General features: G+C 36.5%; 1 protein-coding gene across 1 annotated transcript; it reads left to right on the plus strand.

The window, feature by feature from the left end:
* Positions 1-1,779: 1,779 nt before the first annotated feature.
* SDH6 (succinate dehydrogenase subunit) lies at positions 1,780-19,747 on the plus strand. The gene is made up of 3 exons (XM_088964954.1): positions 1,780-2,172; positions 5,777-5,879; positions 19,318-19,747. Exons 1-3 carry the CDS (start codon positions 1,966-1,968, stop codon positions 19,464-19,466), a joined length of 459 nt encoding a protein of 152 aa, XP_088821080.1. The 5' UTR covers positions 1,780-1,965; the 3' UTR covers positions 19,467-19,747.
* Positions 19,748-23,446: the final 3,699 nt, after the last annotated feature.

A 23,446-nucleotide genomic window follows, 5' to 3' on the forward strand; every position in this document is an offset into this window, starting at 1 on the left:
TTTTAGGTACATATTGTGATATCTTGCACTTTTTTTAGCACTTTCACGGATGGCTTATCTTGGTTACTAAAATTTTGATCTATTTAGATTATTTGTTCATTTATTTGTTTTTTACATTTCAAATAGTGATTGTAAAGAAAGTTTGGCTCCGCCACTTCCTTTATTGAGAAGATAAAGGAAAGGTAATTTACTAGGGTTTTCATTCTTGGTATAATTCAATTTGGCTTTAAACCATTGAGATCAAATTGTCAAATGTACTCTTTCAATTGATTTTCTCAGTCTTTTGACAGATCATGATGGGCTTGGCATTAACAATCTAATATTTGTTTTCTTATATTCATAAAAAATGTTATAATCATATATTGTGCAATGATCTTTACAAGTTTAAAGAACCATTTGTAAAACACCCAAATTTCAGTTTTTGCAAAGTTTCAAAGATTGAATCTTGTTTGTATTGCCAAATCTAGCTTGTGTTTGGAATTGTGGGCATTTATTCACTAAACATTTATATTTGATTTGTTTGCAAAACCCAAAAAAGCAATAATGAATCCATTTATTGGCACTTAAGCGCCACTAGGCGTCACTTCAGCAAAATAGTGAATAAATGCCTACCTGTTGGGAGAAGCGCTAAAATGAACCTTCCCCCAACGGTAGGCGCACACATAAATCAATGGATTGCGCATAATGGGGAAATGCTGAAGTGGTGCCTATGTGGCTAGGAATGGCAATGGGGTGGGATCATATTCCCTGTCCCCACTCCCGATTCTGAAATTAACCCCCATCCCCATCCCCGATCCCCATTAGGGATAAAATTTGTCCTCGATCTTTGACCCGATGGGGATGGGTTCCCTATGGGGACCTGAATCCCCAACGAGTATGGCTTCCTTGCGAGGATCCGAATCCCTGAATTTTTTTTAGATAATAGTACTTTTTTGAAAAATAAATTTACTTAAAATAAATAAAAAAATAAAATTATAAATAATATTTTAAATATGTTTTGATATATATATATATATATATATATATATATATAATATGTTTAATATAAATAACACACACATATATCTGTATATATATGTATGTATGTATGTATATAATCGGGGTCGGGGTGAGGCAAGGACCTCAATTCCCATCCTCACCCCCGACATTAATAAGGGATTCCTATTAATCCCTATCTCTGCCCCGTCAGGGATGGGAAAAACTGCCATCCCTATATGTGGTGGTGTTTATTCAATAAATGCCCATGGTTCCAAGCACATGCCTAATCTTGTAATGGTTTCAACACCCATAGAATTATAGAAATATGAAAAAAATAAATACATCAGATTTGTTTTGATATCTTTTTCTTGCTTCACTATGAAAGGGCAAAAATGATTTTTTGAAAAATATTTACATCACATGTAACCAAATCATAACACAACTTACCATGGTTTTTAAAATTGACCTGGAGACTGAACCAATCAGTGGTCTGATTATCAGGTTGAATGGTCTGACCATTCGAACTGAATGATCGGCCCGTTCTAACAAAAAATAAAAAACAATCAAAATCATTCGAACAATTAATTGCCTGAATCAACTGTTTGCTGACCAAAATTAATGATTTTTGAAGAAAATCTAGTTTTGGGGAAAACTGAAACCGGTCACCTGACTGGTTCTCGATTTTTCCAGTCCGGTCCGATTTTGAAAACCATGCAACTTACAAACCGTAGGTTTTAGTCATTTTTTAGATAGAAGGGAGGTTTTAGTATTTATGCGAAAATTCAAAGGAGGTTTAAGTCTTTTACCTTACCATATTGGCCCCACACGGGTCTTAGACTGTTATGCAGGCTTGTGTACAGCACATCCCCCTCTCGTACAAAAGATCAACATCAGTGACAAGGGTTAGCTCGAGCTGTTGTTCCATTTTCATCAGCATCTGAAAAATAAAAGAGAGAGCGAAGGAAGGAGAGAAAAGCGTTCGATTCGATGGCGGAAAGCATGACTCCATCTGCAGGTTCATCATCGCATTCGTTCTTTCGGAGGCATTGGGAAGGTTGGAAAGAGTATTGGGGTGAGAGATTTGCTTTCCTCGATAACTACAGCCAGTTCGTCAAGCGCGATAAGCCCATACCCTCATGGTCTGACTCGGACGTTGAGGCATTCATCGCTTTGGATCCAGTCCACGGCCCTGTTGTAAATTTCTTCATCGATTCTCTTGATTTGGGTTTTATTCTTTGTCTTCTGCAGCTTTCGTTGAAAATTCTTGGTTTTGTCACTTTCTGCTTCGATTGGTTTATTTTGCTTTTAATCAGAGAATATCTACATGGGATTTTTTTTTTCCTTCTTGTGCTGGAAATGATTTTGTTTGTTTATTTGTTTACTCTTTTAGAGTTACAGGCTTGATCTGGTCTGGGCATCTAAATGGTTATTGTCTTGTTCTCTTGACGTGCTTTTATTGACGTATGGAATTCGATGTTTGAGATGTATGTTTTATCTTGCGCATCTAATCAACAGAGCTTACAGTTAACAAGGCTAATGGTAATCTAAAAGAACTTGATTTGGACTTTCTTGGATTAACTTCCACGACATAGATGGTCGCTATATGTTGACTGAACTGAACTACTGGCGATATAATTTTGGGATTCTTTTATAGGTAATCTAAAAGAACAAAATAACTTCATAATTAGCTTTGTACCTGGGTTCGGTATTTGAGTTCTTGGTTCTTGGGCTTGAATAAGTTTCAAAATGTATTTCAAAATTTTATGCTTTATGACTTTATGTAAAGAAATTATTTTCCTATTCAATGCAGTAAATGTTCAATATGGAAATTCAGAGGGGTTCCCCACAGGGCGCACCCGACAGCACATCCCCTCCGTGTATTGGGAACATCTCCTGTACTTGTCATGAGGAGATGTTTCCAATGTGCGGAGAGGATGTGCTTGTGGGGCGCCCTTGTGGGGAGCCCATCAGAACTCTCAATATGGCCCATTCTATCTTTTCCCTTGGTTTAGTCGTTGGCCTTTTCTGTAATTGTGTAGCGAAGAGTGTATTAATGTATGAAATATCTATGCCTTCGTATATGTATGTAACCTATATTTTTCATCCCTTTGAAACTTGTTATGTTTTACGTTGCATTTTTAACATTTAACCATTTTTTGGGTGATGTTTCCCTCTTCCACTTATTACATATGGAATTAGTAATTACTAATATTTTCTTGATGTTGGTGGCTTCACTTTGTACAGCTTCTACTTGTACTTTTCTCTTTAATGAATTGATGCTTTACTTCTCAAGAAAAAAAAATGTTGGTGGCTTCACTTCCTTTCTATTAGCATGGTTGGAAGGTTAAGTAGGGTTCTTCACTCAAACCCAAATAGAAGTTAAGTTTTGTGGTACAAAATGTTTGTGATACTCTGGTTAATCAACTCAATATTCTTTGTTCTTTCATGGAATACGAAATTCTACAATATAAGTAGCTTCTTGATTATCACAAGATTACTTTTAGTTTTTCTCTTAGAAGACTCTTCAATCATGTCAACTCACACACACTATATGAGCTATCATCTGATACTCAGCATCAAACAATTATGGTTGCTGATTGGCGGGGTTGGGATTGGAGGCTAAGTATATATAGCCATTAATGTAGTTGTAGAAAGAGAAGTATATTTGATAGGTAGTCTCATTATAGTAGAGGGATGTGGATACTGTGCCCTCTCTGCTTTTGATTTGGTGATTTGTGCCCCTAGACTTCGGAGTTATGGATTGAGTTGACTATGGTTCTAGTATTTAGTTTATAATAGACATTTCTGATGTTAAGATTGTATCATTTCTTGTGCACTGTGTTCTATTTTGTTGTTATTTTAACTAAATTTTACTTTTATTATCCAAATAACAAGTTAAATAAGTAAATAAAATCTCAAGGGTTATGGGTTTAGATGGGACTTGAGGGAAGTGGAAATCCCCATGAGTGTTCAACTTCTAGAACTGGTTGAGGAAGTCTTGCTGGATCCTCTAAGGCCTGACTCTAGAGTGTGGTTACCGTGCTCCTCTGGATCTTTCTACTTTGATTCTGTCTACTCTCTGACCCTTCCCCTGGGTTTCTAGTTAACGAAATTTGGAGTGGGCTGGTCCCACCCAAAGTGAGGGCGTTTTCTCACTTTCTGGGAGGTCTTTCATGCTAAAATTAATGCTTGTGAGACCCTTAAAAAGAAGAGACCAAATTGATGCTTATCCCCCCATGTCTGCCTTATCTGCAAAATGCAAGTGGGGAAATTTTTTCCCATCTACTCTAATATCTTGTTCTCTGTGACTAGTATTTGGGAGTGGATTTTTTATCTATTTGGGTGCAGTTGGACTCCTCCACAGGATTTGCAATCTATATTGCTATGGCATTGCTGAAGAGCTGCCTTGTTGTGGACTCATTGGGAGGAAAGAAATGGAAGACTCTTCAAGGAAAAGACTCAAGATAGAAGAGTCCTTATTGATCTTATTATGGTGAGAGTGGCACAATGGGAGAAATCAGTAAGATTTTTCAGTCCTTTCACTACTGATGATATCATTAGATTGGGGGCTAATAGAAAACTCTTCCATTACTAGAGTGACTGTTCAACCATTGTGGGATCTGCCTCCACATCTAATATTGATGATTGCAGAAGAGGCAATCCTGGACCTTTTGGCATTGGGTGAGTCTTTGGAAATGAGAGGACAGTATTCTCAGCTTATATTCAGGTCCTGCTGGCCATGGAAATGTAGTTAGATTAGAGCTGCTTGCAGTTCTGCATGGGTTAAAGTTGACAAAAATAAGTAACTATACTAATATCATTGTTGAAGGGGACTCAAAAGTGGCTGTGGATTGGATCAGAAATGAAGGGAAGTGTCCTTGGCAGTTTAGATACATCTTAAGAGAAATCAAAGAGCTCTAAAGGGACAGAGTAGCAGCAGTCCACTGGGTGTGTATAGATCTGCAAATGGATTGGCAGATGGGTTAGCAAAACAAGGAATTGGAAAGAGAAAATCTGTTTTTTGGGGGGGAGGGGAGGGGGAGGGCAGGGCTTTAGTTTGTTGTATTGTAATTTTGGGAAGGGGCGGTACTCCTTTTAGTGTTTTCTTTTGGGTATTGGTTATCTTAATCGCTGGGATGACTGATTTGTTCATTGGGATGACTAATACTTTCTCCTTCATTCTAATCAAATTTGTTCTGCTATCCATAAAAGAAAAAAGAAAAAAAAAACTCAAAAGGTTTTGGGGTTGATACTGATGAGATGAAATGATATTGGTTGTAGCTTACTCTCTTCTTGAGGATCCCTAGTTTTGATTTCAGATGACATTTTGCTAGTGAAGATAAAAAAAATGTTATTTTGGCAAATAAATTAGTATATAAATAAAAGCTCAACTGATGAGATGAATGATTTTGGTTGTATCTTGCTCTCTTGTTGAGGATCTCTGGTTTTGATTTCAATCAACATTTCACTAGTAAAGATGATTGAATGCTTTCTTGGCAATTCCTAACTTGGAGTGACTGAACAACATATTAATTAGTCAATATTCTTTCTCTCTCTCTCTCTCTCTCTCATCTGTTTGTGTTCTTTTTCTCTTCTTAAATATGCATTTTATTGCTCTATTAGTTAGAAGCTAAAAAGGTTGTGTTGAGCAATTGCAATGATTGGATTGATTAACATTCCTGATATTTAGTTGCCATCAGATGTAATTATACTTGATTCTGCAGATTTGTTTACATCTTATTTATTTGAAATATATTTTAACAGTGAAAGTTATTTGCTTTTCTCTTCTTTTTTTCAGCTGAAGACAGCTAGGGAAGCAGTGAAATTTGCTGCTACAGGAAGCATTATCGGAGCAGTTTCAACAGCAGGTTTTGCTTGGAAATATTCAAGGAGTCCTCATGGTAAAATCGGAGCTTAGCTTTCCATATGATTTTATGGATTCACTTAGGAGTTTTACACTCTCAAAATAGAATGTATTTGGTTGGGCATTCCTAGAAGACTTCTAATTTAAGGTATCTGTTTCAATGGTTTAAATGAGGAAAATACATGATACTATAAAATGTTAAGTGAGGAAATGGAAATGTCGAGGGGAAATATTGTAAAAATTAGAGACATTGTGGAAATATTATGAAATATGTGGAAATATGCAAAGATATTTTGTAAAATGATAAAATAAGCATTAATACATATTTCTAGACTATTATCTTATTCCCAACCATTATATAAAGCTAAGAAACTAAGATCAATAACAAATTAGTAAATGACGACTTACTGATTTATTATGCATTTTGATGTTTTTACAAGGTTATCTGATATTTTCTTTTCTTATTTTTAATTCTGATTTATTATAAATTCTAATATATTTATTTCACACTAGTAAACAGAAATACATTTATTCTGATTTTTTAAATATTAAAGTTATAATACATTATGTTTTATTATAAATTTAATAAACTGATTCTCCTTTTTGTAGTATTAAGATTATGATAAATTCTGATTTCTTATAAAACTTAATGAATTTATTATGATTTTTAATACTAAATTTATAATAAATTATGATTTAGTATAGAATTCATTAAATTTATTCTGATTTTTTATATTCAATGTAGAATATGATTTATTATAAAATTTAATAAACATTTTCTGATTCTGATTTTAAAAAATACTAACTAGTTAATATTTTATTATTTGAAAAATATTTTATGTTTTATATTATAAAGTAATTAATTTATTCTTTTGTTTTTATATTTTGTTAATTATTTTTTATAAATTTTTTATTTGAAATATTAAATAGAAATTATTAATGGAATAATCTATATTAATATACTGTATTATATTAATATAATGTATTATATTAATATAATATACTAATATATTATATTTTTAATGTACATTAGTTGACATCCTGTCGACATCTTGTTGACATAATAGGAAAAACTGTATTTTTTTGGTTATTTGTACCGATTTGGTCGACATTTCTGAAATATAGGAAATGTCGGCCGACATAATGTAATTTTTATATTACCATCCATTTTCATGTCGGTGAGCCTCGACATCGACATATGTCAGGCGACATCAGTGACATTTGGCGACATTTGAAACCATGCTATTAGGCAAATAAACAACAATGGGGAAAATGGGTCCCCATGCCTGATTACCCCTATAACTATGGAACCTTTCTCTAGTCTGCCATTTATCAAAACTGAGAAGCTTGCTGTTGTGACACACACCTTGACCCAATTTCTCCACTTCTTTCCAAAGTTGAACCTCTTCAGCATGTAGTCCATAAAACTCCATTTTGCACGATCATAGGCCTTTTCATGTCAACTCTTAATGACACCCCTGCTTTAGTGCTTCCCCACTTCTCGAGTCAATCAACTCATTAGCCACCAATACCCCATCAAGAATATGCCTCCTATCTACCAAAGCACTCTGAGATTCAGATATTATTTGGCCCATCATCCTTCTTGTTAGAGTTAGCCGAATAAGGGTAGATTAGTCATCTCACCTTGGTTAAGTTGAGCTTATGTGGCAGTCTTATTAGAGGTTCTCTGTCCCATACTTAAGTAGGGGCAGTTTAGTCCTTGTACATTTAATTAGAAGCCTAATCACTATTAAGAGGTCGATTGATAGGGTTTAGCTATCAAGTTTGATATTTCTTTCATCTTCTTCTTCTCCTCTTCTCTTTCTTCTTCTCCTTACTGGTTCGGACTACTGTAGCTACAGTAGCTACAGTAAAAACATGGTATCAGAGCGTGACAACTTCAGTTCGTGACCTGTTTCAGTTCGTGACAACTTCAGTTCGTGCTTCAGTTCTCTCCTTTTCTTCTTTGGGCTGTCAATGGAGAAAAGTGATTCGTCCCAGGCCTGAAACATCACAGTTTTTTTTTTTTTTTTTTTTTTTCTGGTGCACAGAACCTTCTTTCCTAAGAAAACAACTTCAGCAGTGAATGGTTGGCTGAAGCTCTCAAACGAAGGTTGGTTATCTCTCCTCTGTGTGCTGTTGGTATTTCTGGGTTGAAAATCTTCAAGAACTTGAAAGGACTGATCAGAACCTAGAAAACTAAGTTGGTTGTTTCCCTGGTTCTTGAAAAAAAATTCCAAGAACAGGTTGTGTTTACAGTGACCAAATGGTGTAAGGGCTGCTATTGTAGGTGGCCGAATGGTGCAAGGTGTAATGCAATGGTACTAGTTGAGTTTTTTTGTTGGTCTTGTGGTGCCCTCTTAAAAGCGTTAAAGCAGGTCTGTATTGTGTGTGACAGCTATGGCTGTGTGGTGGTGCTTGTAATACACGAACTCTTGATAGCAGTAGTGGTGTGACAGCTAGTTGAGTTTTTTGTTGAGTAGTTGTGGTGGTGCTATGCACAAACTCTTGACAGCAGTAGTGGTGTGACAGCTAGTTGAGTAGTTGTAAATGAGCTTGCATGTGGTTAGTAAGTGCTGAGTTAATGTCGGTGTAGTCTGTGTTTTTTTTTTTTTGTGAAATCAGTAGTGGTGTGGATAAGAACAAAGGCGTGTGTATCTATCATTGTGTTTAGGGACTGCTGTAGGTTCTGGAACATCAAACTCTTGACAGCAGCACTTAGTTGGTGATTGGGAATTCAGATTAGAGGTAGCATTGAAAGAGTATCATGGCAGCAATGGGAGATGGGTGTAGTGATCAGAAACCTAGTGTGGTGGTTTCCTCTGACTATCTAGGTGTACAGATGACCTCAATTAAACTGAATGGTGAGAACTATGTTCCATGGACCAAGTCGGTGGAAGTTTTTCTCAGGGCAAAGAGAAAAGTGAAGCATGTGAAAGAAGATAAACCACCGGCTGACTCTCCAGGGTTTGATGATTGGGAACAGGAGGATGCTCAAATCATGACATGGCTATGGAACAGTATAGAACCCAAAATAAGTGCCAACCTCATGTTCTTAGATACAGCTAAGGACATATGGGAACATGCCAAGAAGCTGTATTCTGGGCAAGATAATACTACAAGGGTATATCAGCTCTATCAGGAGTACTTTGGTCTGCAACAAGGAAATAAAACCCTAGAAGAGTACTATGCCAGTATGAAGAACCTCAGAAATGAACTCAATGTCTATCATCTTCTCACTCCAGATGTTAAGGTTCAGCAACAACAGAGGGAACAACTAGATGTCACAAGGTTTTTAGTGGGGTTGAAATCAGAGTATGAACCAGTTAGAGCCCAAATATTGGGGGGCTCTACCCTTCCTACACTTGAGGAAGTGTTTGCTCGGCTCCGCAGGATTTCTTTGGGACAGATAGAGAATTCCACACAGTCTGATAGATCAGCTTTTGTAACAGCCAGAGGAAGTGGACGTGGTACGAAAGGGGGAGGACATGCCTCCCGAGGAGGTCGTGGTGGTTCCATATTTGGCCGTGGTGGTGGTCGTGACTCAGGGGGAGGCTGTGGCAAAGAAAAAGGCAGCTCTACAAGGAAATGTACCCATTGTGGCAGGGAAGGACATTCCGTAAATTTCTGTTATGATCTTCATGGCCGCCCTCCCTCTAAATGGGCCAATCATGCTATTGCTGGTGGGGTTGATGTCAGTGATAATCAACAGGCAGACCTAACTCCTTCCACATCTACATCTGTTTCTGGAAGGGAGATGGTGAGTGCACCGCGTGATGAGTATGAGCGGTTCCTTCAGTCCACTTCACAGCACACTACTGCTACTCTTGCCCACTCAGGTATAGCTTGCCTGTCATCTAAAACCTCTCATTGGATTATTGACTCTGGAGCCTCTGATCACATGACCGGGACTCCATGTGTGTTCTCTTCTCTCTCTAAAACTTCCACATCTCAAACTGTTACCCTTGCCAATGGTTCCTCCTCTCCCATCTGTGGTGTTGGCAATGTTGACATGGCTTCTCTTTCTTTATCATCTGTTCTATATGTTCCTAAGTTTCCATTCAATCTTATGTCTGTTAGTAAATTAACCAAAACTCTTAACTGCTTAGTTACTTTTTTCCCTTCCTCTTGTGTTTTTCAGGATCTCAGGACGGGGAAGAAGATTGGTGGGGGGCATGAGGCTGGTGGATTGTATTACCTTGACGGTGGTGGATCGTCAGTTGCACTTCAGACTTCACTCACTCCTCTACAGTGGCATTGTCGACTGGGACATCCTTCTCTCAAGGCACTCAAGATACTAGTTCCGTCTTTGAGTCATTTGTCAGTGTTACAGTGTGAGTCGTGTCAGTTTGGGAAACATTGTCGTGTTTCCTTCAGTCCTAGAGTTGAAAGTCGTATGTTGAGTCCTTTTGCTTTGGTTCATTCAGATGTTTGGGGCCCGATTAAAATAGAGTCTTATAACGGTTACAAGTATTTTGTCACTTTTATTGATGATTGTTCAAGGATGACATGGATTTATTTAATGAAAGAAATGAGTGAATTATTTTCCATGCTGAAATACGTACACAATTTGGTGTTCCAATCAAAGTTCTTCGTTCAGATAATGGTTGTGAATATTTTCTAACTTCCTTTCAACAGTATTTAGAACAGCATGGCATCATTCATCAAACTTCTTGTGCATCCACTACTCAACAAAACGGGGTGGCTGAACGGAAGAACCGTCATCTCCTTGAAACAGCTCGTTCTATTCTTCATCATACGAGTGTTCCTAAACGGTTTTGGAGTGATGCTGTACTTACTACGTGTTTCCTCATTAATCGGATGCCCTCCTTTATTCTTCATGGTCGGTCTCCCTTCTCTATCTTGTTTCTCACCTTGTTTCCCTTTCCATTAACACCTCGTATCTTTGTCTGTGTGTGCTTTGTTCACAATTTGAGTCCTGGAATAGACAAGTTGGATGCACGCTCCATTAAGTGTGTCTTTCTTGGCTACTCTCGGACTCAAAAAAGGGTACAAGTGTTACAATCCCATTACTCGGAAGTGCTATGTCTGTCCCGATGTCACTTTTTTTGAGTTGTTCCCTTCTTCTCAGGAACTGAGGCATCTTCGTCTCCACCTTTACTTCCTCTTCCTCTTCCGGTCAGTGATCCTGTTCCGGGTGTTCCTGTTGGAGTTGACTCGTCGTCTCATCCAGTGTAGATCCCTACTGAACGACCACCAATTCGGCAAGTGTATACACGTCAAACGACACCGGCCCCTCCTCCAGCTTCTACCTTGTCCGCGGATCCTGTTGTTGGTCCTGTTGCTGAACCTTCAGGACTTGACCTACCCATTGCCTTACGGAAAGGTAAACGTAATTCTACTCTCCATCCCATTTCCAATTTTGTTTTAGTATCTCGCCTTTCCGCCTCACATCGCCAGTTTGTTTCACTATTGTCATCTATTTCCATACCTAACAATGTCCAAGAGGCTCTTAGTTCACTTGGGTGAAGGCAGGCAATGGAGGAGGAACTCTCTGCTCTTCAACATACTTACACGTGGGAGCTCACTACTCTTCCCCTTGGTAAGCATGTTGTGGGTTGTAAATGGGTGTATACTGTTAAGTACTTGCCAGATGGTAGTGTGGAGCGTTTGAAAGCCAGACTTGTTGCTAAAGGGTATTCACAGTTGTATAGAGTGGACTATATGGAGACCTTCTCTCCAGTGGCTAAGATTAGCTCTGTCTGTGTGTTAATTTCCCTGGCAGTTATGTATGATTGGCCCTTATTTCAACTTGACATAAAAAATGCCTTCCTTCATGGTGACCTTATAGAGGAGGTATATATGGAGCAACCACCTGGGTTTGTTGCTCAGGGGGAGGCTGGTAAGGTGTGTAGACTGAAAAAGGCAATTTATGGGTTGAAACAATCGCCTCGTGCTTGGTTCGGGAAGTTTAGTGAAGTGGTGAAGAATTTTGGAATATAACAATGCCAGGTTGATCACTCAGTGTTCAGCTATGACTCAGAAGCTGGAAAGATTTTATTAGTGGTTTATGTGGATGATATTGTCATAACTGGCAGTGACAAATTGGGGATCGACAAACTCAAGGTCTTTCTGCAAAATCATTTTCAAACAAAAGACCTTGGGACATTGAAGTATTTCTTGGGTATAGAAGTTGCTAGATCAAGACAAGGTGTAAACCTGTGCCAAAGAAAATATGTTCTCGATCTATTGGACGAAACAGGACTGTTAGGTGCAAAACCGGCTGAGACTCCTATGGAACCAAATATTAAGTTGAGCGGTGATACAGGGGGAATATTTGATGATCCTGGAAGGTATAGACGACTAGTGGGGAAGTTGAACTATTTGACTATCGCGAGACCAGACATCTCCTTTGCAGTCAGTGTGGTGAGCCAATTTATGCAGAACTCTCGTATATCTCACTGGGATGCAGTTCTTAGAATTGTAAGATATTTGAAGGGAGCTCCAGGTCGTGGGCTATTGTATAAACTAGGAGGAAAACTTGAAGTAGTTGGGTACACAGATGCAGGTTGGGCGGGCTCTATGTCTGATAGAAGATCTACTACAAGTTACTGCACATTTCTTGGAGGAAATCTTGTGACGTGGAAGAGTAAAAAGCAGACGGTTGTGGCTAGAAGCAGTGCTGAAGCCGAGTACAGAGCCATGGCACACACTACATGTGAATTAGTGTGGTTGAGGAATCTCCTACAAGAAATCGAGTTCCACATGGATAAACCTATGAAGTTGTACTGTGACAATGAAGTTGCGCTCCATATCTCATCCAACCCTGTTTTTCATGAGAGAACAAAGCACATAGAGATTGATTGCCACTTTGTGAGGGAGAAGGTTCTTACTAGAGAGATAAGCACAGAACATGTAAGCTCAGGTGATCACTGGGCAGATTTGTTTACAAAAGCCTTAAGCTCAGGGAGAGTGAACTATATATGTAACAAGCTGGGATTATATGATATATATTCTCCAGCTTGAGGGGGAGTGTTAGAGTTAGCCGAATAAGGGTAGATTAGTCATCTCACCTTGGTTAAGTTATGAGCTTATGTGGCAGTCTTATTAGAGGTTCTCTGTCCCATACTTAAGTAGGGGCATTTTAGTCATTGTACATTTAATTAGAAGCCTAATCACTATTAAGAGGTCGACTGATAGGGTTTAGCTATCAAGTTCGACAGTTCTTTCATCTTCTTCTTCTCTTCTCTTTCTTCTTCTCCTTACTGGTTACTACTGTATACCCTACAAATCAAACTAATGGGTCTGAAATCTCTTAAACCTGCTGCAATCAATTTTGAAAACATAATACAAGCAATTTAAGATTTGTATACCTGGGCTATGCTACCAAGATACAGATGGATATGGTAGCAGTCTAGCAGATATGAATACACTAAAAATTGAAGTATCTCACATGATATAGCACCCTTGTACGGGTATATGGTATCACAGATCCCTGAGCCTGGAGGCCTTCAATCTTAGATTATTCTTCCTACACCCTGCCTTACAAGTGAATCAGCTAGTTGTCCATTCATTAATCTAGGGGGGCACATGAATGAACTATTGAACCTATTAACAAAAGTTTTAGCTTCTATAAGCATGCCTTCTAGGGACCTAGGACTTCAGAACTTGGGGACTCCATACAATTACAACTTGGTAGTTCCCTTCAATGATTAGACCCTTCCAAACCAATGAGAAAGCCAGCTTTAGATTTTGAGACAAGCAAGAAGCTTTTTTTCCTTTTTTTTCCAATAATAATTGGTAAACAGGGCATGAAGCTCATCTCTTTAACAGTTTCCTTTCTCCATCTGGTCGTTTAGGTTAAGACCATCTGGTCTGATGTGATCTCTATAAACTCTTATTTCTGAATGGCCTTTATTTCTTTTGGAACATCCACAAAATTTCATCTTTATTTTTCCATGATCCAGGGCTACCCATGCTTGTAAGATTTGGTCTCTTTGAGGAATGTGGCCTGCCACCACATAGCAGCCTCTTAGAATTGAGTCCATATAAATACATTTGATTAATTGAACTCCTCTCTTATGAGAATTAATGGGCCACTCTCACTGTGTTCAGATCAATGATTATATTAACTTATTTCTGACTGTTGGAAATTCCAGAATTCCTTTCATTCAATGTGCACCATATCAAAAAGAGAAAAACAATGACTCCATATGTATGTTATGAATGCTGTGTTTGGTTGCAGTGCAATTTTATTTGCACTAGTACAAATGCATGGGAATGCAATGAAACAAATGCAAGTTCTCGTTTAATTTTATCTTGGGTTTTATTTTATTCTGCTTTATGTCTTACTTCATTTGCACTACAGTCAAACAAAATAATCTAAATTTTGAAATAAAAATAAATCAGAATTTACACTTAAATAATTTGCACTGCTATAATTTTGTATCAGTGCAAATTTATTTGCATTGCAACCAAACACAGCTGAAGGAGCAAGAAAGTAATAGGTGACTAGCATTCTCATCATTCTTCCAGCATCACATGTGGGGAGAAGTTCCAAAATTCATTCTCTATTGAAGCGTCTCATTGGTATTGAATATATTCAATGTGGCTTACTGGAAAAAAGATTTGATCTTTGGTAGAAACCATAGAATGAAATTTTTGACTAGGACAAGGAGAAGGATATTAGCAGATTCAATCAAGCATTTAGAAAATCTAAGAGCAACGTAAAACAGTCCAAAGGTCAATGGACCGCACACTTTAATCTTGCCCTCAATTGGATAAAGACCTCTTTAAGAGACTTTAAGGAGTTTATTACCCCTTCAATCTCAAATCTCTAGAGCCACGTCTAAACCCAAAATCTCAGGAATACCTCTTGGAGAATGGAATACCATATCAAAGATGCATTAGTTCTTATATAGAGAGATGGAGAAAAAGCCTTGAATATTCTCTACTGTCCCTCATTGAGTATCCTCCCAAATTTGACCTTGTGACTTGAAAGCAGGTATACCTGATAGTAGAAAGAATGGATAAATGGTCTAGATGGATTTTCAAAGGCAACATAGTGTTCCCTATTATTTAGTCTGGAGTCCCAATTTATTATTTATGTGTTAAAGTCCATATTTTCTTTTGATTATGGGAGGCCACCGAGTTTGAAATGGGGCATTTAGAGCCATTTGCTTAGCCAAAGCCATGGTTTTATCTTTTACACTCCTCAACTCTAGCTTCCCGTCCTCTATTCTGCACACACTCATATAGGGTTTGTATGATCTAAGGATGGGTTTAGGACAACAGTGAGTTAGGAAGGGATTTGAGGACTAGAAAAAAAGGTTAAGAGGTGTTAGAAAAGTACTAGGTCAATTTGCTAGCACTGTGAATTCTTCATGGGACTTGGGGAAGAATAGAAAATCAAAACACTAAGTGTAGGGAATAAGTTTTTTAATGATGCCTTGCGGAGATGTGTAGATTGATGCATTCTATGGGGTTATTTGCTTTGTAGCAATTCTAAGCAAGTTTTCTACGAAGGACAAAAAATTCCCTTGTTGAGAAAAATTAATAAAATTCTGGAAACTTGGGTTTTAAATGGATTTTTGGGATAAAATTTGGTAGGATAAAAGGTAATTGAGGATTATTGTGGGTGGCATTATCTGAGAGCATTTGGAGATTGTTTGGCACAGACAGACAAAACTTGTCAAAATGGAAATATTTTGCATCTTGATGTAAACTTGAGGGAAAATGCACTTTTAGACCATTTTCTGCCCTTGAGAGATATTCTGTGGACTTCTTTGATAAAGTGGGCTATTGATGGCAGGTGGCTATAATATTAATGACTTACTGAAGAATTAGAGAGAAGATAGAGATAAATAAGAGAAAATCTGTAATCACTCAATGGACACCTATTACTTTAGGGTTTATGGAAATTACTAGACTTACAGGATGACTATCCTATCTTGGAAATCTAGTTATATCTTCTAGGCTAGTCATCCCTAGCACTCTGGGTTTATGGGAGTCGACATCTAGAACTTTGATTTCAAGTTTTCAATTCTGGTGCGCCTCCAGATAATTCTCTCTCCTGGTGTGGGGTGAAAGGAAAATATCCCCAAAAGACTCAAGATGCCAACAGGTGGTTGCTAGCTCATGCCAAAGAGAGGCATAAACATAAAGTATTAGTAATCCTAAATACTGGTAGCAAATTTACAATGGATGAGCAGACGATTGACATATACGAAAACTTACTACAGAAAACACGTGAGGAGAAAGCTTTTGAATCCTTTTGCTTGCATTGAAGCATCTCAAATATATTGATCTTCATTTACAGCCTTTCAACAAAAACATGCGAGTTTTTTTTTGAGTGTTAAAAAATTATCTAATTCTTGGAAAAGTAGGACCTGATTATACATCTTTGTGTAGAGACTAAGGGATTGATGGCATTAGCATTAAGAATCTTTAGACAGGGAGAAGGAGAAATGCAAATATCTTCGGTTCACATTCATCAAAAAAAAAAAAAAAACTTTGGTTAAGCTTGATTTGGTTTTGCATTAATAAAATTTCTATTATGTTTGGTTGTGGTGGGTACGAGCATGTTCAAGGTTGGTAATCCAGGGCCTTCAGGCATTGGAGGAGTTTTCAGAGATGAGGAAGGGGAAGCTATTGCTCCATATTCCGGTTCTATTAATGGAGGTGATTCACTTAGAGCTGAGGTCTTGGTGGCAATTGAAGCTATAAAAAAGGCTAAGGAAATGAATATTTGAAAGCTGGTTGTCAAAGGTGATTCAAAATTGGTTATGGGTTGGTTGCAAAAGGAGAGTGGGTTATGGAATGTTGTTGATGAAAAAAAGGAAGTTTAAATGGTTGACCCAGGGCATGGGGATAAAATTGCAGTGGGTAAAGAGAAGTGTTGACTCCTTTGCTGATACACTTGCTAAAAAAGGGTGGGAAGGGATCGGTTGTTCTGGACTTTGTTCTAATCTTGAATTTGCTTCTCTAATTCTCTTTTAGGGGAGGGTTAAGAGAGTTTCTCTCTCCCCCTAACTTTACTGTATATGCTCTTTAATTTTCCTTAATAAAGTTTCTGTTATTGATACAAAAACTTTGAGTGCAAAAGTTTGCTTCCATTTTGAATGCAATTTTTTTTGTCAATAACAGAATTTCATTAATTTAGAGGGAGAATTACACAACAGAGGAGAGGTAATTACCTCTCCTCACTAGAATTATAAGTATAGTACAGATTACAATTGTGCCCAAAACATTTGATTTCTTCCCACATTTTGCTAGTACATCTGCAAAAGCATTGGCAGTCCTTTTTTACCCAGCTAAATTGCACTTCCATGTTTTGTGTCAACCACTTGAATTTCTTACTCTCATCATTGAAGATCCGGAAGCCACTTCCTCCCTTTTCCAACCAATCCACTACCAGCTTTGAATCTCCTTCTATAATCAGCTTGCTTACATTCATATCCTTTGCATTTTGCACACCTTCCAAGACAGCCAGAATCTCAGCTCTTAATGAGTCTTCCACACCAATTGGACCTGAGAGTAACCCAACAACCCTTCCATCCTTCCTAAACACACCACCAATACCAAAAGGACCTGGGTTACCTGCGCTACTCCCATCAACATTTAACTTGATAAAATCAGTATCTGGTGGAGTCCAAAGAGGTCTTACATCGGTCTTGTGACAATTTGAGCTAGCCACTACCTTCCAGTTATTCATAATATCAACTGAAGAGAAATCAGCAAAAAGCTCCAAAGTCTTCACCAAGTGAACTACTCTAATCAGAATGGTCTCAATAATTCCTCCCTCTTTGCTTCTTTCCTTGTCAGAATTCTGGAGTTTTTTCTTCCCAAATGATCAGCTCACTGCAGCTCTTACACATCTCCACAACACTCTTAAGCCACCTAAAAAAATTAGAGGTAAACAGGCTTTACGCATTAGATTGGGGGGGGGGGTGTTCCACCTACACCCAAACAAAGAAAAATACCACCCCCAAACATTTTTAACAAAGGGGCGGGAGATTAATAAGTGGAAGCAAGTTTCTCCATTAGCCTTATAGAGATTTTGAATGCAAAAATGCCAGGAAAAAAAAGCAAATTGACTTTTGTTTTCAGTACAAAAACATCTTACCAAATGCCTATAAAACTAAACTCGAGTGCAAATTTGCTTTGGTTGAGCATTTTTGCACTCATACCAAATGCAGTCCTAGTATCAACTATTAAGGTGGCTGCATCCTACAATCAACACCATAAGAGCACGTTCTTGTGAAGAGGTACTAATGAAATGACATTCCCAACCATAAATCATCCCAAAGTCATGCCCTTTTACCTGAAACATTATATCTGATGAAATTTCCAGGTGCTGACTAAGAAGAGCTTGTTAATCTATGCAGTTTTGCAACTATTGTCCTGAGAGTCATATTTGCTACTTTGCTACTAATAACTGAATGCCCATAGACATAGAAACTCCTTTTGGAAAAGCCCACAACCATTTACCCAGAGACAAGTTCCTATCCCTCTCTTATTGTCTAGTCCCTCGTTCTCCTTCCCTTTATTAACAAATTTCCTATATAATAAGTGAGGCTTTTCTACCATCACTAGGCTCCTGGAAAGAAGTGTTTGATTTTTTTTTTCTTTTTCTATCCCTTTTTTCGTGCATCTCTTTGTTATCTTGATAGGGGTCCTAAAACTCAACAACTTGATAGGTTCTCATCTCAATCATATGGTGTTTGGTTGACAGGGATCCCTGAAAGGGAGCACAGAAACATTAGAAAAAGCAAATTTGATCAGAGTGATTTAACCTCCCACGAAATCGAGTTTTTCCCTGCAACTAATTTCAGAGAACCTCTGGTTACTGTGTGACTTTTATGAGATTCCATTTCACTTGGATATTTCATTACCCACCTTAGCCACAAATCCTTCTACTTGGCTCTCCTTAAGGTTGATATCTGTGGTGGTATTTCTGACTTTCAGTTAGGTTCACTTTTTGGCTTCATGTCCATTGAAAGCAATTTAACAATTTGCTTTCATGTTAATTTCCAATTGAAGCTTCCATCTTCCAAAATATGTTCAGGTTATGATCTGTGATTTCCTTCACAAATTAATATTTCCCCCTCATTCACTGTTATTTAAAAGTTACTGGAGAATGAAGCTTGTCAAATTGTGCAGCTTTTGTATTTTTTTCATGGCCGGACCATGTTTCCATCTGTTCTGTTCCTACCATAGATCTACTGGATGACTCCACAACGTTGGAGCTTAATCATCCCTGTAGAATTTTTGCACGTTGTGTGTCTATATGAATAATAATGGAGTTGAACTATCTACGTTATTAGTTAGACATTTAGACTTGCAAGCTTGTGCAGATTCGTATGATCTGCTGCCATGAGGGCCATTAGTTAGACATTTAGACTATTTTCTTTTATTTTTGTTGGCTGTTGTTGGTATATGGGAAAATATTTTAATAAATGGTAACTTGATTAGTCCTTGGGAATATAGACTTGATATTCATTTTAACGTGGCAGGTGCTGTCTTGTCCTTTGGAGCTGGAGCTGTGTTTGGTTGGACTTTTGGGCAAGAAATTGCAAACCACTGGTACCAACTATACAGGATGGATACCATGGCTGCGCAGGTGAAGTTCTTGGACTGGTGGGTGAACAAAACCAACAGTTGATCTTGGGTTACATCTGTCATGAGGGACAAAACCTCACCTGGTATTGATTGCTTTCAATAAGAATAACAAATGGTGATGGGAAACAGAAGTTATGAAGTTGGCCTCTTTTGGATTTCCGCTTTCTGATTTAGTGAAGTGAAAAAGCCCTGAGTTCTGATCTATTGGCTTTGACTTGATAATATACATTATTGTGGAATCTTCATTTCCATGCTAAACGCTGAATTTGGTAGATTTGAAGACTCTTTAGTTCAGTTGAAACAACTGCCATATATTTTTCTGAATCTCTAGTAAATTGGAAGCTCATAAAGGCATAAGGGAATCCAGCCATGTCTCTGTGTTGTCTTGTTTGACCCACAAGATTTTGTCTTGATTTCGTTTACCGAGGTGCTTGTGGGTTCAAGCATTGCAATCCAAATATTCTGATGACCAAAGGTCAATTGATGTAAATTAAAAATTACTGCATTTGCGCTTTGTTTGTAGTACTTTCTTGCGAGACGTAACCATCCATTATTGTGCAAGTAGGTTGTTTATTCAGACAATTTTTTGTTTGGTGCGAAGATAAAAGGGCAATTACCCAATTGCCAATATTATGTCATTTGGCATTGTTCCCCCCTAAACCTGGAATTTGAGAAAGAAACATAGACTTGCTAAAAAGTCTGGCCCAGATGGTCAAACTACTAAATTGATCGAACCGTTGTCATGGTTCACCAAAAAGTAAGTTGAAACCCTACTTAAATGTTGTTTTCTTTCCTCTTCATCTTCCGTTTCTTCCTACGCTAGCCTGCCGTTCTTTTAGCTTGGAGTTCAAACAGATCTTTTTTCCCATTTATAATAACCAGACCAACCCACCACTGTTCACTTTCTTTCCACCTTCATTGCTTTGATGCTGAAGATCTGTCCAGCGTTACTGCTGTTGCTATGCAACCACAACATATCTGTTGCCACTGAGGTGGTTTGAACCGCTGACATGGATGGTCGAACCATTAATCGATGACCTGGAAGAAAAAAAAAACGGATTGATTTTCAGTTCGGTTTTAAAACACTGCTGGGAGTTTGAAGCCTTATTCATTTTTTTGTCCTTTTACCACTTTGTAAAGCAGAGTGACTAGGGTGTTATATATTTATCCTGTGACAACTGAAACTAGATATATATAATTCTGTAGACATCTTTATGCGTGTTTCAGCAATGTAAAAATACCAAGCCTTGATGATAAAATTATTGGTAGTAGGGTTGCTATTGGTTTGGAATGACTAGGTGCGGGTTAGGTTCAGCCCAGTTGGTTCTGTTAGATGATCCTGGCTACCAGGTTTAAATTATGTCATAAAAGCGTTTGAAATAGGCACTTCGGCACAGTGAGCACACAAAGTGAAATACAAGATACGCATGGATGCATTAGAGAAAATCATATTAGGTGCCATTTGACGAATGTTTTTTCAAAGATCTTGTGGAAGATCTGACGGTCAAAAGACGATGTGGGCTTTTGCATAAAGATTTTGGCAGCCCAGAGACTGTTTGGTGGAGGCACGTCTTTCCATGCAAAGACGAGGTGAAAAAAGTGAAAAGTTCCGTTTGAAACTTCTCAAAATGAGCTTTTCATGTCTTTCGATGATTAGATCCTCAGCCAAACAGGAAAAGACAAAAACGTGGGCTGCCATGCTCCTAAAAAGCTGACAGCCCATGTGAGAATATGTGCCGCCTTAATCTTATATATCCTTTGCAAATACCACTTAGGATAATAAGGTTTAATTTGTAATCAAATGGAAAACCATATTTAAAAGAATGTAACCCACTCCAATTTATGTTTTGAAAGCCTTTGTGTCAGGTTTTTTATTGTTAAGAAATTTAAGTGTTTTGTTAAATATTAATAAATTTAAAATTTAATAAATTTTAATTTGATTTTGTCCTGGGCTAGTGCCTAGTGGTATGAGGTATGGTTTTTAAAACCGACCCGACGATCGAACCGATCAGGGGTCCAATTATCGGGTCGAACCGTTTGACCCGAACGATTGGCCCGCTCTAACAAAAAAATTTAAAAAATTTAAAAATTTGAAAAATGGTCAAAATCATCCAAACGGTTCGAACGGTCCGTTCAATGGTTTGCTGATCAAAATCAACGGTTTTGGGGAAAAATGGAACCAGTCAGGTGACTGGTTCTCGGTTTTTCCGGTCCGGTCCAATTTTGAAAACCATGGTATGAGGTTGTCGTGGTTACAGTGTATCAATACCAATCACACCGTATCGTATGATAGTATTAGTTTTCAGGTCAATGATATGTTAAATGCAAAGAGTTAGAGCATTTTAATAGGTTATATCTTAGTAAATTATTAAACAAAAAAAAGGAATATCTAACTATAAAATATAAATATGAGTATTGATACTTTTAGCCATGCAACAAATCTATATCTATATATATAAAACAAGGTTGCCCGAATTCAGATTAGCTGAACGCTTTAGCTGTTCAACATGCTGTGGGACCAATGATGAGGTTCTACGCCAGTAATAAATTCATGGGCCCCATTGTAAAAGATGTGGGGCCCCATGTATTTAATAATGGCGTGGAACCAATTGGTTCCACGGTCCACTGAACAGCTAAAGCATTCAGCTAAACCTTGTGCAAGTTGTCCACGTCACTATTCCTCTTCTTACTCCAAATCCCTCTTCCAAAATTTAGTTTTTTTTTTCATTTTTTAAATTTCAAGTAATTACCCACTAAACCAAAAGGAAATAACATAGGCTAAATTATCTCTAACAACCAAAAGATAAAGAAAGAGAGATTTGATTTTCTAATGTCAAGCCAAGTGGCACCACTATCCCACACTTTCTCCTAAATTATCTCTAATTCCTATTTATCATCTCCCCCACTTTTTATCTATATCTATGTTAAGAAAGTTTGAATTAAAAAAGTTAAGAATTGTATAAATATTATAACAAATTATATACTAGCATCAAAATATTTATTAAAAACACAAAACATAATTATAATAGACATAATAATATTCATATCATTAATAATTTGGTATTTTTACAAAATTCATGATGAAATTACAAACAATATAAATTATAATTTTACAGATTATTCAATTTAATTGTTACTTAAATAATAAAAAATTAACATTAAAAATAAAATATTATTTAAATATTTCAATAAGTAAATATATTAAAAAAATATTAAAAATAAATAAATAATATATTTAAGAAAATATTTAATATTACATAATAACATTAAAATAAATAATATTCAAATAACAAAAAATTTTAAAAATTTTACATATTATTTAAATATTTAAATAACTAGATATTTTAAATAACAAAAAAATTAACATCACTAAATTTTAAATAGTTAAAATAACAAAATTATGTAATAAATTTAAAAAATTATTAAAAGTAGAAAAATAATTATAATATATTTCATATATTCAAATTAATAATAATTTAATATTTACAAAATTAATAACGAAATTAAGTAATAATAGTATAAATTATTAAATTCAAAAAATAATTAACATTTTAAAAATTGGCATAATGATATTATTTAAATAAATAAATAATATTGTAAATAACTAATATCACTTATATCAATTAATAATTCTACAAAATAACTTTTAAAATTTGATATTTATAGTTAATAATTTTACAATCTTAATCTATATTTATTATATATTTATATATACTAATTAATATTTATTATATTTTCAGTAATTATTCATTATACTTTTTATAAATTTATTTTTAGTAATTATGTCTTTTTATTATAATTTATTGATTAATATTTATTAGAGATTAAACTATTATTTGGGATTACACTATTTATTGATTAATTTAATATGTTTATTGTATTTTTGTTAGTTATTTATTGTATTTTATTTGTTATTTATCTTCAATAATTCTGTATTTTTGCTATAAATTTTCAATAATTATTGGAGATTAAACAATTGCTATTTATTAGAGATTAGACTATTAATTTAGCTGAAATTATGAG

Source organism: Nelumbo lutea, chromosome 1, assembly GCF_056320005.1.
Source record: "Nelumbo lutea isolate HS-2025 chromosome 1, American lotus-T2T, whole genome shotgun sequence".
NCBI lineage: Eukaryota > Viridiplantae > Streptophyta > Magnoliopsida > Proteales > Nelumbonaceae > Nelumbo > Nelumbo lutea.